Here is a 16,188-nt window from a genome sequence, read left to right as displayed (position 1 = left end):
AACAAATTCTCCCCGCATTCGCAATTTTGAATATTTTTCAAAAATAATTGCGCACTCAAAAAAAAACCCTAAATAGGGCCAAACACCCTGCAACATTCCACTCTAAGCCTTCCACATTTCAAATCTTTCAAACTTGAAATTGTAATGATCTTGTTAACAGTTATTGTTGCCCTCAATATTGAATATAATGACTTTTGCAGCATGTCTAACACTAGAAAAACAATTGTCAAAAGGCCACAAGTTCACAACCAATATTGATTTTTCCATTTTACTCAACATGGAGAATGGAGGAGCGAGAGTTGCGACAAAACATTCTGCTTCGAAAATTTATCCCGTTAAGTCGTTTAGGACACTAGTTTTCAGATAACAGAAGAAGATTTCCCATGGCAATTTGGAGCATATCCTTGGATCTTTACTTCCATTACAACATGTAGATTGTAGAGCAAGCAATCACCTATGCAAGAATTTATACTCTTCCTAGTACGTTCACTTGAACCGGAAGAATTCCTGCCCTGCGCATGAGAGAGACTTCAAAGACTATAACACGTCCAACACACACTACAACCTTCTTACAAGTAAATCCTTCAAGAGTAAGATCAGTTTAGGGTATTCGGAGTCTGACCGGCAAAGTAACACAAAGCTCCTTTTCTCATAAGCATATAATTAAACAACTCATTTTGAATTAGCCACAACCCAATCCACTTCTGACGGTAATTTATATCACCAACCAAACTCAACCCAATTATTGAATAGAAGAAGAAAAAAAATACCTCAACCCAGTTATTGAAGCTCAGTTCTCTCATAGTATTGTGCTGGCTTACGCGGCATCAGAACTTTGTTGAAAAGTAGTAGCAGGTGCAATACTAATGGCTCAAACAAGAAAATTTATAGATCCATCAGTCTAATTGAAAATATTATAGATATATGAGTTCTGCCTATTGTCCCTTGCTGGTTGAAGTCGCATTTATAAATTAACAGGCGCATAAAAAGTATAAATGTTGAAAATAAAAATTCAAAAGAGCCATGAGAAGTAAAACCCTAACTTCAAACACAAGGCAGAGACTTCCACACATCCTGCACAGCAATGGCTATGAGTTTATTGCTAGTCCCACTATGAAATTATTACACTTTTACTAGCCTTTTGGTTCCTATCTATCCCACCGATCGAGACTCAGATTTCTACTTGGCTGAAAACATGAGAATGCCCATCACGTCCTAAATTTCAGTCTACAACTAATTGTTGACATGATATGACAATCAGACATGCTGCACAAAAACTTGTATGCGTAACTGCATTGATTTTGGATTTTAAATGCTAGGGCTATTATTTAATTTAAATAGAGCATTTCCACTCCTTGTGAAATTCCTTGAATCAAGGATATCACCAAACATTGATTTTTAGAGAACTCAAGTTTCAAGCAATAGGCTTTCAAGATCTAATCTTACAAATTTTCGAATCAACAACTTCCAGAGAATGTGCAATATTATGCAACAGGTTTTCAAGATCTGATCTTACAAACCTCAAGTCAAATACAACTAGCACATGGACTTAGTAGCGGTACTTGGTGGAGTAGTCCTTTGGAGCAATCACCAGACCCCGTCCCTTCCTTGCCCCACGGTAGACCGTCTCCACAATGTCAATGAACTCTTGCTTGTCTTTGAGAGCCCAGTTAATCTTGTTGTTATTTCCAGTGCCAAGGTCAATCATAATGTGCTTGTTCCTGAAGAAGAACATGATTGTGGATGGGTCATACAGCTCATACATTGTGTTAAAATCGGGCACCTCCGTGATGTCCACAAGATAAATAACAGCAAAGTTCTTAATTGTCTCAGCAACAGATGCCAGCACTTCATCCATCTAAATCCAAAACAAATTAATTAGACAATCAACGGATAACAATCAAGAACAGAGCCAGCTTTCACAACAAAGTGAGAAACAATTCAAAAGAAATAGAAGTAGTCACTTATCTAGAAATCCACAGCAGGGATAATTACAGAGCACAGGGTAACCATTTATCAGAACCTTTTCCATTTAGGCCTTGAAAGTAAAAAGATCATCAGAAAGATTCTTTTGTGCGAGTATTAAATGAAGATGCCTAAAACATTTCTAAAGTGTTGCTTGCTGAGCTACAGAGAAGTTTCACTAGATGTAACTTCCCAAAAAGAAGGGAATGCCTAATCATTAACCCCATTTAATACCTGGAAACATGTATTTTAGTAAACCTGTTATGCCCTTAAACTAGTGGAGTTTTCAATTTTATCTTTCAACATTATTGCAAACCCAAACTTGGGCTCCAATTTCTATTAACAGTCAAAATCTCTCCCTCCCTCCTGTGATGCCCTCGAACTAATGGAGTTTTCAATTTTATCTTTAATTATAATTGCAAACCCCAACTTGGGCTCTAACATAATTGCAAACCCAAATGCAACACCACATATTTGAAATTTTAAAGCTTTTAAACACTAAAACCTCAACGTTTGGTCACTTAAAAGCCTACAAGCCTCACTGTGCTCCATCTATTTACACCAAAATATATCTTTGTTTTCATTATTTTATTTATTAAATTATAGTTTCCATTTTCCATTGGCATTTACTTACCCGGGGCTCTTTCTTGTTGATAGGCATGAAGCTCAAAGTATCAATAAACTCTAGGCCCTCTAAAGAAAATACATACACTTAACAGATACTCAACTCAACTTTAATAACTAAACCTTTATTCCTAATCAAATTGGGGGTTGGCTTTTAAGTGAAGGTTCCATACACTAAATCCTGTTTCAAACTGAAGGTTCCATTCATGTAATGTGACCAAGTCCAAAATTGGCTATTACAACCCTCATCCTTTCTACTGGCTTAGGACAGACTCCACGCAATGCCTGTTCAAAGCATGCAAATGCATATTTAGCATGAGAGTAGGTCCACTAGTCACCAAAATAACTTCAAAAATATATCATTCATACAGGGGATGTTGATAGGTATGATGGCAGATGCAAAAATATCCGTTCAACCCCCCCAAAGCAAAACAAAACAAAACTTGCACAAGCAGAATAAAGAAAATCTTCACCAAGGAAACACATTGAAACCTAATTATGCAAGACTAAGCAATACACTAATCTAAGATGAGCAACAATTCCTATTAACCAATAGTCGTAGTTCTTTTGAACAAGTCGAATGATGAAAAAACTATAACTAAAAATTGAAAAACCATGAACCCTAGCCTGGTTGAACAAGTATAGCAATATAGATGAGAAATGAAGCAAACACAAATTACTAGCACACAAGCCAAATTTCCAATCAACAATATTGGTAACAAGAAAGATTTCCCCAAGTGGGAATAGATGGACGCCCTTCAATTACTGCGTAAAAGTGAGGTTTTTAAGATTCGAAATCAAGTCAAAAAATAAATAAACAAATCTGCTTCAATCATGAAAACACCTAAAAGCTTTAAATCTACGGACAAAAGTGAGTTTAAGAATTAGGGTTTGTTCCTAATCATCGAAACTAAAATTAATTTCAAAAATATTTTTTGTTCTTTGTTTCTAATGACGAACCTGCATGCAGGTCTCGTCCCAATCGTGGCCGAAGCGAATGACGACGAGTCGTTCTTCCTCGGCCAGGATGGCCTGATCTACGGCCCATCCAGAGTGCAGGTGTGGTAGCAGGTATGACATCCTCCGTTTCTCTTTCCTTTCTGCGTTTCGATTCAAACGTTTTTGTGAGGTGTGTAGCCTTCGGATCCAAGGAAGCCTCTAGAAGCCCAATGAGAGACTTGTTGAAACCTCCAATGGTATGAAACCACGTGTATTAAAAATTAAAAACTTCAAATATTATTTTTTTTTTACAAAAAGAAAAAAGGAAAAAAAAAAAATGCGAGTTTGGGGTTTCTATCACCTTTGGCTGCGGTGGCCAATAACTCCGCCCCTTCAGCCTCTGAACACACTCTTCCGCAGCTCCGCTGCGTTACACCTTATGCTGGAACATCTCAAGGCCGAAGACGGCAGCCCACAGAACGACTGAGAGATTCTCGGCCATGGCGTATCTTGCGTATCTGAGAACCTCAACTTTTCCCTTTCCCCTGCCTTGAGGTTTATGCGAGTTAGCAAGAGGAACAAAGATGTGAAAGGATAATATAGGGGAAGAGATAGCTTTAGAGTGGCGGAAGGCCCGAGAAGCCAAGTACTCAATAAAAAAGATGGAGCTGTTTCCCGAGATTTTCAGAGTAAAGTCTACGCTGTCCACTTACCCTCGATATTAGCGGGTTTTAAGATAAATCAACGGTTGGGACAGTAGGAAATACGAGCGCGTCAGTTGGTTTGGGCTCTTCTCTTTAGAAGAAATACAGTGACAAAAAATTCGGATATGGGTAATGCCTAGATCATTTATAGTTCACATTCTCTTTTATTTTATTTTATTTTTTATTTCTTTTTGACATATCCACATTAGAAAAGATGATGAATTCGAATTAGTGACATCCGTTTTATGAGACATAATTTCCGGTCGATTGAGGTACCCTTTGAAAACCACATACTCTTTTAGCTCACATACATTGTTACCTCAACATAATATTTTTTGTCACGTGTTAACTTTTATTTTTACCTTTTTTTTAGTTAAAGGAAAAACATTAAACCTAATTAAGGAACTACCTTGACACACGGGCAAAGTGGTGTTGCAAAACATCATAACTCTAGTTCACCAAAGTTTTTGTCTTTTTAGTTTTTTTCTTTTGTTTTAGATAGTTAACCAAAGGTTCTTTCTTTAAGAATAGAGGTTTTCAAAAAGTCCTTTGCTTCGTTATAAATTATCTTCATTATAAATTATCTAAATTAAGTAATAATCACACAATTCAAAAAATATATTGTGCCATAACAAGATATCACTTAACTTCTAAGATTTAGTATCATATAAATTCTTATATTAGATATAACTTATAACCTAATTTTTATATTTTATATTAGGAAAAAATATACATAACTCCCTAAAACTATCACTCAATTGTCAATGTTCTCCCCTCAAACTACTCATTATGTCAATGTCCCTCTTAAACTACTAACAAAAATATATAAATGGCCTAAAATTTTTTCAATAAGACAAAAATGTCTTTATAAATTTTTTTTTTAAAAAAACTAAACTAAACTAAAACTAAGAAAAATTAAATTGATTTTTTAAAAAAATTAAAAAATTAAAAACCATTTTTCTTTAATTTTTTTTCTTTAATTTTTTTTCTATTTTTTTTCTTTTATTTATTTATTAAAATAAAATTAGTAGTTCTGGCCCTTTTAGGGGGACATTGGCAATTGAATGGTAGTTTGAGGGAGTTATATAAACTTTTCCCTTTATATTACTATGAATTGTATACTTATGAGTTAGAATTTAAGAATTACGTGAATATTATTTATTTATAAATTGTTATATACTAAATCATATCATATATAAATTGTTATATCATATTACAATGTTACATAACTTATATGGTTAGATCATATTTAGCCAATAGTTATGCAAAATAAGAGTTGTTAACTTGTTGTGAATCATATGATTGTCACATAATTAATATTATATAATCAAGATACATTGTGTCATATATATATATATATATATATATATATATATATATATATACGAGTCATGCTAAAAAGCGAGCCGAGCCCTTATACAAATATGTTCGCGAACTTTAAACGAGCGAGCAAAGTTTTATACGAGTGTGTATTGTTTAATAATTGAGTATAGTTTTGACATTTCTTGTTCATGAATTGCTCATTTAATAATCGAATTGCGCACAAGTCGAGCTTTCGAACCGAGGTCGAGTGAGCTCACGATATCTTTATTCGTTTATGCCCTTACCTAGGGTGGCCCGCAAGCCACTCACAACCTATAGGGATGACTATGCGGCCACCCCAGATGGGGCTGGGGTGGCTTGTGAGCCACCCCAAAACCCTTTTTTTTTTTTTTAAAAAAAAAAAAGAAAAGAAATTAAGTTTTTAATATATATATATATATATATTAAAAGTAACATATGTCGCATTTTTTATTGGGCATAACGTGGCAATCTAACGGTTTTTGCCAAGTTAATTGACATAAATTGACTCTAGGGAATAATTTGTCAATTTCGCCTACCATTAAGACCTCTCAATTAATTTTTATACCACATTAAGTTATTTGTAAATTAAGTCAACCATATTGACCAATTTTATATATATATATATATATATATATATATATATATATATATATATATATATATATATTTTGTTATTTTACACCCACCATACACCTCCCCTTCGATTCTTTCTTTTCTTTTTATTTTTTTATTTTTTTTTTATTTTTTTTATTTTATCTAAAAAAGGGAATCCCAAAACACATCGGGTGTAGGAAGGTGTAAGAAAATAATTTATCTGTTTATATAAAGGGATGTGTTAGTTGGTGGGTATTGCTGTTCAAATGTTGTGCACCTTTAGTCATTTATGTTGTGTAAAAATTATTTTTTATTATATAAAGTATATTTTCTTTAAATATTTTTTTTATTATTATTTTCTTTTAACACCCCCACAATCTTCCTCTCGTCTCTCTCCGCACCAGCAAAACAAAACGCATCACTCCCAATCGGCCATATATAACTCCACAACAGAATTCAACATTTCATTTTTCTTTTCGATTTTTCTTCATTTTCTATTATTTTTCTTCATCTTCTTTTCGATTTTTCTTCATTTTCTATTATTATTTTACCCTTATTATTGTCAAAATAAGGGTAACTCTGTGACTTTGGACTAATACAAGTTTTATTTTAGAGAATTTGAAGTTGCTATTTTGGATTGAGTAAGTATTAGAATTTAGAAGCGTTGGAATATAATTGTGTATTTTGTTATTGCTTAAGACATTAAGACTTTAGGTAATGTATGATTTTCTTTTCGATAATTAATGCAAATTAAATTTTATGTTATTATCAAATCCCTCTTGACATTTTTATCAAGTGAAAATAATTTGAGTAAATAATGCAAGGGAGTAAAAATCAACTTATTTTTAGTATGTATGCAGGTTTTATTTCAAGAGAATTTGAAGTTGCTAATTGTAAAGGAGCGTGTGAAGTTGCTGGTCTAACCACATGAAGCCCAATTTTTATTTTTTATTTTTTATTTTTTAATTTGATTTGTTTGTTATTTGTATTTATTTAATTTTGATTTGTAAAAGTTAATCGTGTAAATTACAAGTTGTAATTGTATTTTCATTTCTCTTTTTTTGTTTAGTTAATTAATAATTTTTTTTTAATTACTGATCTCATTTATCTTAATTATTTATTTGAAAAAATTAAATAAATTGAATGAATCAAAAATGAACCGAGTGAGCTGAGTATTAATGGTTGAGCTCGTGCCAAAGCTTGCACAAAATTTTTTTCTTGGCGAGCCGAGCTGAGCTTTAATATTAATACCCGTTACAACTTACGAGCTTGAGCCCAACTCAAACTCGTGACAATTGTAAACAAGCTAAACTCGGACAGGTCGCTTGATCTCAACTTCTTTACCGCCTTCCTAGTTAATTAGATATTGAAGCTTAGAAAATAAAATAAAATTGTACAGACAAAGAAAAGGATAAGGAACAATTGGAGGCAAAGAAAAGTGAAAAATCGTGATTGACCCCAAACATTTATTAAACAGAGAATATTTTAAATTTAACACACAAGTCAGATCATCAAGTTTAGAGGTAAGATTCTTCTACAACTTTTGTATAATTCACATATTTTTTTTTTAAGATTAATTATTAAATATGTAAAATTTACGTGTAAAAAAACAGATCAAATACTAACTTTTTAAAAAAAAATGATTGAAGTTGCACATATTTCTCATCAAGTTTATATGTTTTCAATCCAAACAATATGGATAAAAAAATAAAATCAATGGTTCAGGAGTGGGATCTGACTGAGGAGACTTTCTAGGGGAACATCTGTCTGTCACTGAAGTAGAATAATAGAAAAATACAATGGAGAGCCAAAATAGAAGTCCCCAGAAACATGGCCTATAGGCTATATAAGTATATATCAATCACCTTCTTCTCATCTCAAAACCCAGAGTGGCAAAGAAAGAAAGCCTAAATCAATGGCCTCATACAACAAATATGAGATCAGAAAGAGAAATCCAGACCCCAAAACCTCAGCCCTATTGGTCATCGACATGCAGAACTACTTCTCCTCCATGGCTCAACCAATCCTCCCCAATGTCCTCTCCACCATCCACCTCTGCCGACGCGCCTCCATCCCCGTTATATTCACGCGCCACTCCCACAAGTCCCCCGACGACTACGGCATGCTTGGGGAGTGGTGGAATGGCGACCTCGTCATAGACGGGACCGTCGAGGCCGAGCTCATGTCCGAGCTCGACCGGAGGCCCGATGACGTGGTCGTGGAGAAGACCGTGTACAGCGCGTTCGCGAACACGGGCCTGGAGAAGCTCTTGCGGGAGAGGGGCCTGGAGGAGGTGATCGTGACGGGGGTCATGACGAACTTGTGCTGCGAAACGACGGCGCGTGAGGCGTTCGTGAGGGGGTTTAGGGTTTTCTTCTCCGCCGACGCGACTGCGACGTCGGATGAGGAGCTGCACGAAGCCACGTTGAAGAACTTGGCCTATGGGTTCGCTTACTTGGTTGACTGCAAGAGGATTCAGGAGGGGCTTTTTGGGAATCAATGAAAAACTAGTTGTGCGCGTGTCGTTTATTTTCCCAGCATTACATTTTCCTGTAAAACGGCCTGTAGCATGGTTTTCTACAATCTCGGAATTCCTGCCAAATATTGCATAAATGTTTCTGATGATTAATCCTTCTTAGTTCTTGTTCATCTATTTTTATATCCTTGCGAAAGAAATAACAGGCGGGGAAAGGCCATTCAATTAGAGTTTGTAATTTTTGATACCATTCGTGTACTCGACAATATAGGGTTTGAGTTTGAGTTAGTCAGGTTCGGGTCATAATCGACCCGATTATGACTCAATTAGAATCGTGTTTGGCGGATCAATGATTACGACCTGGTAAAAAAATTGCACTGGCCTGCCAACCCGTTTATGACCAATCAACTTGTTTATGATCCGTTAATCTGTTTATGGTATTTTTTTGAATTATTTTTATTTTTTTAAAAAAATATTTACAATCGAGTTGACACGTCAACCCAACCCACCGACCCGATAAGTTAACACAGACTCGACCTGCCAATTCGAATCGCCACGTCTACATTCAACCAACCAATTTGAGACCTAGCTTTCAAGGTTCTTCTAATAATAAGCTTGTCTACGATCCTAGCCAATTTGAAAAAACTTCATAAAGAAAAACTAAAAGATAAAAACTAAAAATAAAAGGAAAATTAAAAAAAAAAAAAGAGAAAAAGAATGATATTTTTTTTTTTTAAAAAAAAAAAAACTGAAAATTATAAAAAAAACATTTTTTTTTTAAAAAAATTTATATAACTTTTTGTTAGTTTAGATTTTTTTTTTTAAATAATTTTTGAGTTTTTTTTTTTAAATTTAATAATTTTATGAATGGCATTTTTGTAAATAGGGGGACATGGATTTTTTTGGGTAGTTTAAGGGAGGATATTTAACATAATTAGTAGTTTGGGAAGACATTGACAATAAAATAGTAGTTTGAAGAAATTATGTATATTTTTCCTAATGTTATAATATATTATATCGAATAATTTTAAAAGTCCTTCATGTGTCATTTTTTTGTTTCTTAAAAAATGAGGTCACTTTTAAAATTATTATTTGGTAAAAATTGAATAATAAACCATCAAAAATTCAATAATAATTTTAAAAAATCACTTTAAAAGGACTCAAAAATAACACAAAAGTGACTTTTAATGGTACTCATCACCCGCACCCAAAAGCTTATTAGTGTGGTCCTGTGTACAATTGTTGGTAATTAGGGTGGGAAACTTGGACTGTTTAGTGAAGCCCAATTCACATGGCCGAAAAATTGAAAGTCAAAGCTTGAAACAAAGACTAAATGGATAGAACCTGAGGATAAGAACAGTAGCGGAACGAAATCCAGAATCCTATCCACCCGCAGGCATTCACCCAACTGTTTTAGACAGGAGTCCCTTCAAAGCGAAATCACTCCCATCTTCTTCTTCTTCTTCCTCCCTCTCTCACTCTCTCTCTCTCTCTCTATGGATGCTATTTCTTCTTCTCTATGTATGAATCAGGCTCTCACCCCACCCCATTCTTGTCCAATCAAATGGTGCAGTGGTGGGTCGGTCTCACGTGTTGGGTTTTCTTCTCCATGCCTTAGCACTCCAGCTTTTCCTCGTAACTGTGCAAGAAAGCATAGTGTGAGGGTCATAAGGGCCTCTGTGGCAGTTGAGCAGCAGACCCAGAAGACCAAAGTTGCACTCATCAGGATTGGCACCCGAGGAAGGTACTCTTCCGTTTGTCTCTCTTTCGCTCAGTTTCCTTCTCTGGCCCTGCTTGAAATTTCATAGTGTGGCTTCGATGTTGGTAAATTTTGTGAATTATTGATGTTTTCTGTGGTTGAATTGTAATATAATGATTTGTCATTGTTATTTCCGCTCTCTCTCTCTCTCTCTCTCTCTCTCTCTCTCTAAGGTTATTGATCATTAAAGATTTTGTAACTTAGGTGTTATATTCCTCTGATCTTGCTCGATTACTTTGTTCATTGGTGCTGTTTTTGTTTGAGACCTTGTACGTTTTAATTATTATGCTGGAAAATGGTTTCAATTGTTGCTTTCTCTTCATCTCTCTCTTTCTCACTTAAAATTGTCATGCTTTTTCGTTATTTTTTGAATTGAACCTTTGTTTTTCTCTAATTACATGTCTTTGGTGTTTCCTTTCTCCTTAAAATCTGAGGGGGGTTCGTGTGAGCCTCTGTGTGTGTAGGTCTGTGTGTTTAACGTTATTGATCAAATGATTAGTTTTATTTAATGGTTTGTATAATCTTCCATTTTTCTATGTATTTTTGCTAATATGTGGATGTGGCATACTTCCTCTTAGTGTGACAATCAGGAAAAAGGTTCATATGTAAACCATAATTAGATGTTGTACTTATTTTTATAGACATAAATATATGCAAGAGGTTGTGATTATAGAAATTCCACGTTTTGCGGTTGTGATTACTTGTAGAGTATTTGGGAGAGGTTGCTGTAATTAAGCATGTATAGCATAAGACATGGCAGCTGGGATAGTGGGCTTTGATTGGGTAAAACTATAGCCAAAAGGTAAGAACTTCAGGGATAATTATTTGTCGAATTGCTTGGATATGGGGTCATTTACTAAGTATGAAAAGTAGAATAGCAGATGACATCATAATGCCAACAGATATTGGGAGTCTGTACGCCAGCATTTCAGCCAAGAACAGAACTCTCTGTGAAATTCAGGGCTTTAGTTTGGGTTTTGCGCTTTTCTTTTTGATAGTCAATTAAATGATTTTTTGTTGGTTTGCCTATAATGTATGGCTATCTGACTCACTGTACTTGTTTTTATGTTTAGATGATGTGTATTCTCATCTTTGAAGAAAAGGTACATAGGGATGTACATATGCTTTTAATATCAATTATTGGAGGAGCAATATGATGCAGACTCGCTAAATTTACTTCATTTATACCAGTTTCTAGTTGCTTATGTAATTTTTGTTTTTGTCATTCTTCTACTGGTTATTTTCAATTTTTTAATTAGGGGCGTTATTTATATTCCGTTTATATGCAGGACAGCCCACTAGCTCTAGCTCAGGCTTATGAGACTAGAGATAAACTCATGGCAACACATTCAGAGCTAGCTGAAGAGGGGGCTATACAGATCGTAATAATAAAAACAACAGGTGATAAAATACTAAGTCAGCCACTTGCAGACATAGGTGGGAAGGGCTTGTTCACTAAGGAAATAGATGAGGCACTCATAAATGGTGAAATTGACATTGCCGTCCACTCAATGAAAGATGTTCCAACTTACTTACCAGAGAAGACAATTTTACCATGTAACCTTCAGCGTGAGGATGTTCGAGATGCGTTTATTTCCCTGAGTGCAGCTTCAGTAGCAGAGCTTCCAGCTGGGAGCACTGTTGGTACTGCTTCACTGAGAAGAAAGTCACAAATACTCCACAAATACCCATCTCTTAATGTAAGTTAGTATGTTGTATCGCATGCTGTAAACATGTCTTGATTGAATTTTAAAGTCGGTTTCATGTTATTGCATTCACTCGAGGTTTGAAATTGGCTATCTAGTTTGTAGAAGTAGGCCTGATGGCACGGTTACTTCTGTCTTATGGCAAGAATGTCAAATGTTCGACCCTGTTAGGGGCTCTCTTGTATACTTTCCGTGTATAAGGGTTGCGCCCCTCTGCGCTTTTTAATAAATTGCTATTACTTATCAAAAAAAAGAATGTCAGACAAACCACACCGAATCAGCTTTTAAAGAGATGCATATTAATTAAACTTAATACTACAGTTGTGTAAACTTTTTCACAGGATACAAAAGCACTTGGAAATGATTGACTTCTTCTATGTATTGTATTTCATTTATTTCCCGTTATCCACAATGATGCCTTCATGTTTCCTAACATTCCCTGATTGCTTGTAGTCCGGATTGGGGGGGGGGGGGGGGGGGAGATTACAAGTTTAGGATCGTTTAGGATTGGATCCTTAGAACTTTTGTTTTCTCCTTCTAGAAGCGGATGCCCATTTCAATCTTGGTGAGAGTTGCTTTTTTTGGTGGCTATTGCCATGTTTCTTCGTACTAACTCTGGTATAGAGAAGAAGTTGCATATGAATTGTTTTGTAGAAGTCTAGTGGTCAAAAGTTGACTTGTTAATGTTTCATCCCCAATTTGGACAGCTGAAGCTTCATTTGATCTTTACTAGCTTCAATAATGTCCTCGAAATGGGACGATATAAAGCATAAAAAGGACTTCTTTTTATCTTCTTCTTCTTCTTCTCTTTCCCCGTTTAATCCGTTTAAATTAAGATGGTTTTGGAACTTCTTTCTTTGTTTATGTAACCATGGGTTGGTTGTAGAACAATGGGTGCTGTGTTCTTTATAGTCGGCATGTTTATGATGGCTTACCATATATTATTAACAATATATATATTTTTCTCAATAAGTAATCAGAATTTTATTAAAAAGTGAAAAGGTGCAACCTGGTACACAGGAAGTATACAAAAGAGACCTAGCTATTAAAAATATATGTTAGCTACAATATAATATTGTACATGGGATTGTGGTTCTTTTATCGCAAAATCTATATGGTGACCTTGGTTCCCAAGGATAGCTATCCGTGGACTACCATAATTTGACTAGGAATCCTGGAGGTTATACCAGGATGGGTGTTGCTAGTGTTATATTTAGGGGTTATCTTGATGGACAATTAGATGACGTTAGTAGAATTGAAATGAAATTGCTTGGATCCAAAGTGATTGGCAATATAATGCTTGGGTTCCTTATATAAAAGCTCTTTAATATGGAATCTATGAAGATGGACTTACTTAGCACATGAATTTTTGGATGAACATGAGGTGGCATGTCCTTCTAGCATTCATAATTTTTTGAATGGTTGGTTTTCTCGTTGCATCCCCATTTTTCTTTGAGGAAGTATTGCATTTAGTCTTTAATTTTTCGTGTTGCTTCAGCTGTTAGTCCATTCATTCCCATTTGTACTGTTTTCTAAAGAGCGCCTTTTTCTCACTATGGCACAATTGCATCTTTATTCCTTTTTTTTTTTTCCCGAGATGTTTTAGCATTTTGGGATTTGTATTTCATTTTATTAATTCTTTATTTGCTTGGGTTAACTTCATCTTGTAGGTGCTTGAAAATTTTCGTGGCAATGTTCAGACACGATTGAAAAAGTTAAATGAGGGTGTAGTTCAAGCAACGCTATTGGCGTTAGCTGGGCTTAAACGCTTAAATATGACGGAGAATGTGACTTCGATTCTTTCAATTGATGAAATGCTTCCAGCTGTTGCTCAAGGGGCAATTGGAATTGCCTGTAGAAGCAATGACAGTAAAATGGTGCGATTATCCACTTTTGCCTGAGTTACTGGTTTTAATAATTTCATTGATCATGTTACAGCTGACCAAGATATCTCCTGCAGTAAGTAAATCATTTCCCATGACCATAACTTGTGACCTTTGACCACAACAAAATTATTTATTGGCTTAAGTCGAGTAGTTCTTTGTTACTTCATGGTCAATTAGTAATAGGTCTAACAAGTAACTGCTGGATTAATAAATTTGCGAGCAAATAAAATAACACAACCTCTTTGGATTCTGAGGTTTGGAGGAATATATTTCTTGAAGAGTGGTCATATTGGAATTTTTTTCTTATTTTTTGGCCTGAACATTGGATTTTGAAATAGAAAATTTTGGAGTTTTTATATATCATAAGCAATGGTATAAATATGACACATGGAAGCAATGTGAAAATATATTCAGAGATATTGGAAACATGAGGGGATATATTGCAGGTGCAACACAGGAATTGAATGCGTCCAATAGAACTTTCTTGCTTTTTGTCTGCCCCCCATTCTGTTCAATTGCTTCCATCCAAGGAGGGGAGCTAACAGTTTGTTTAACACCAAAATGACACTTATATTTTTTTAAAAAAGAAAAGTTCTAACAGTTATGGTTTCTCAAGTTAACTATTGTGTAATAATCCATGTTCTACAAGCATAGATGAAAACCATTGTTCTGGAGATGAGTAGGAGCATAATCTCCTGAAAATGGTGTTTTCTAGTCAACTCGCTAAGGTTGCAAATGTCAGTATAATGCATGCTCCTGACTGGCTTGTGCAATTCGCATGATCCAAACCAAATGATATGTTAATGTGATCCAAACCTAAATTTATGATTGTGAATGCAAGTAGAATTGTTTGTGTGCTAATTTGCACGAATCTTTATCTGATATTGAAATTGACACCATTTTTGGAGGCCATGATGAGATTTTATTTATAACTTCTCCATGCCTTAAGGTCTGGTTTTTGCTATTGAGGCCAATATATGTGTCCTTCCACAGTAATTCCAGGGTTTAAGCTGGGACTCAGGTGCCTTGGAGGGATATTAGAATTGCCTGTTTGTGGCTGCAGTAGTTGGCTAATGGTGAGGCTGTCTTTCTTTATGAAAGAGGATTTTTGACATAGAAAACATGTCAAGATTTTCCACCTTGAGCGTGTTGGCCTTTGTCTTGGTTGTCCATGTCCTTCTACACCTCTTGGTTTCTTTCATAAATAATCATGACAAGGAGAATAAAAGATTTGTGTCTTATCAAATGCTTACCGTTATATGCCTATATAATTCATGAGCAAGGTTTTTCTGGAAAATAAATGAGTTAAAATTCACTAACATAGCTTCTTATCATGATTCTGGAGTGCTTCCCATCATACTGCTGATTAGTATGTGCATATTAGCATTGACTTTAATACTGCTGATTTTTCCTCCAGCTATATATATGTTTTTCTGGTAGGTGGCCCGTATGATATGTTGATCTCTAGCTCAGTATCAAGATTTTAATCTGTACTTAGTGGTTGTCTAAAATTCACATTCTGCGTCTTGAAGCTTATCTTCTTTTTTTCCTTTGCAGGCCAATTTCATAGCCTCTTTGAACCATGAGGAAACAAGACTAGCAGTTGCCTGTGAGAGGGCCTTCCTTGAGACCTTGGATGGATCTTGCCGCACTCCTATTGCTGGATATGCTTCCAAAGATGAAGATGGTAACTGCATATTTAAAGGGTTGGTAGCTTCCCCAGATGGAACCCGCGGTATGAACATCTTTTCTCAGCAAGGATAATTCACTCATTCTTATTTAGCTGCATCTCCATTATAGGAGTGATTATTTTTGAACTTCTTTTTCTTTTTTGTTTCCTCTGTCTACTTTAGTGCTTGAAACTTCAAGAAAAGGCCTATATGCGGTTGAAGATATGATTATGATGGGAAAGGATGCTGGCAAGGAGCTTCTTTCACGGGCTGGTCCTGGCTTTTTTAATTGTTAAAGTAGGGTAACTGTAGAGGAAGTAAAGTGAGTGAAATCATTCATGTTTTACTCTCATTAGGTGATTGCTTCCAAAGGGTGATTCATCCTTGGAGCTCTTGTTTTGTTGTAACTTTAATAAGAATAATTGTTTGATTCGTTGTAAGCTGTAAGACAAATCAATCGTGCAATAGTAGTAGACATTGTTTTTATGTGATTTGATCAATGCTATCTCTTAAGTTTGCTT

At 35.1% G+C, this 16,188-nt stretch overlaps 3 protein-coding genes and 1 long non-coding RNA gene across 6 annotated transcripts; 2 read left to right on the top strand and 2 right to left on the bottom strand.

Moving 5' to 3' along the window:
* Window positions 1-160: 160 nt before the first annotated feature.
* LOC133870746 (uncharacterized) lies at window positions 161-945 on the bottom strand. The gene is made up of 2 exons (XR_009900780.1): window positions 771-945; window positions 161-512 (listed from the first exon to the last, which is right to left on the bottom strand). It is a non-coding gene; the product is annotated as an uncharacterized LOC133870746 (long non-coding RNA).
* A 354-nt stretch (window positions 946-1,299) lies between these two features.
* On the bottom strand, window positions 1,300-3,801 carry LOC133870735 (thioredoxin-like protein YLS8). Its single transcript, XM_062307946.1, has 2 exons — window positions 3,550-3,801; window positions 1,300-1,858 (listed from the first exon to the last, which is right to left on the bottom strand). The coding sequence occupies exons 1-2, from the start codon at window positions 3,667-3,669 to the stop codon at window positions 1,550-1,552; spliced, it is 429 nt and encodes a 142-aa protein (XP_062163930.1). The 5' UTR covers window positions 3,670-3,801; the 3' UTR covers window positions 1,300-1,549.
* Window positions 3,802-8,002: 4,201 nt separating this feature from the next.
* On the top strand, window positions 8,003-8,874 carry LOC133870729 (nicotinamidase 2-like). The gene has a single exon (XM_062307934.1). The coding sequence runs from the start codon at window positions 8,086-8,088 to the stop codon at window positions 8,671-8,673; it is 588 nt and encodes a 195-aa protein (XP_062163918.1). The 5' UTR covers window positions 8,003-8,085; the 3' UTR covers window positions 8,674-8,874.
* A 1,108-nt stretch (window positions 8,875-9,982) lies between these two features.
* On the top strand, window positions 9,983-16,156 carry LOC133870710 (porphobilinogen deaminase, chloroplastic). Of its 3 annotated transcripts, none has more exons than XM_062307906.1 (5): window positions 9,983-10,390; window positions 11,700-12,105; window positions 13,782-13,988; window positions 15,555-15,732; window positions 15,851-16,156. In XM_062307906.1, exons 1-5 carry the CDS (start codon window positions 10,143-10,145, stop codon window positions 15,961-15,963), a joined length of 1,152 nt encoding a protein of 383 aa, XP_062163890.1. In that variant the 5' UTR covers window positions 9,983-10,142; the 3' UTR covers window positions 15,964-16,156. The 3 variants fall into 3 exon arrangements, with proteins under 3 accessions (XP_062163890.1, XP_062163906.1, XP_062163899.1); XM_062307922.1 differs by having other exon boundaries at window positions 9,985-10,390; window positions 11,695-12,105; XM_062307915.1 differs by lacking the exon at window positions 9,983-10,390 and adding an exon at window positions 11,467-11,508 and having other exon boundaries at window positions 11,695-12,105.
* Window positions 16,157-16,188: the final 32 nt, after the last annotated feature.

Source organism: Alnus glutinosa, chromosome 1, assembly GCF_958979055.1.
Source record: "Alnus glutinosa chromosome 1, dhAlnGlut1.1, whole genome shotgun sequence".
Classification (NCBI taxonomy): Eukaryota; Viridiplantae; Streptophyta; class Magnoliopsida; order Fagales; family Betulaceae; genus Alnus; species Alnus glutinosa.
This window is presented reverse-complemented; position numbering and strand designations above follow the sequence as displayed.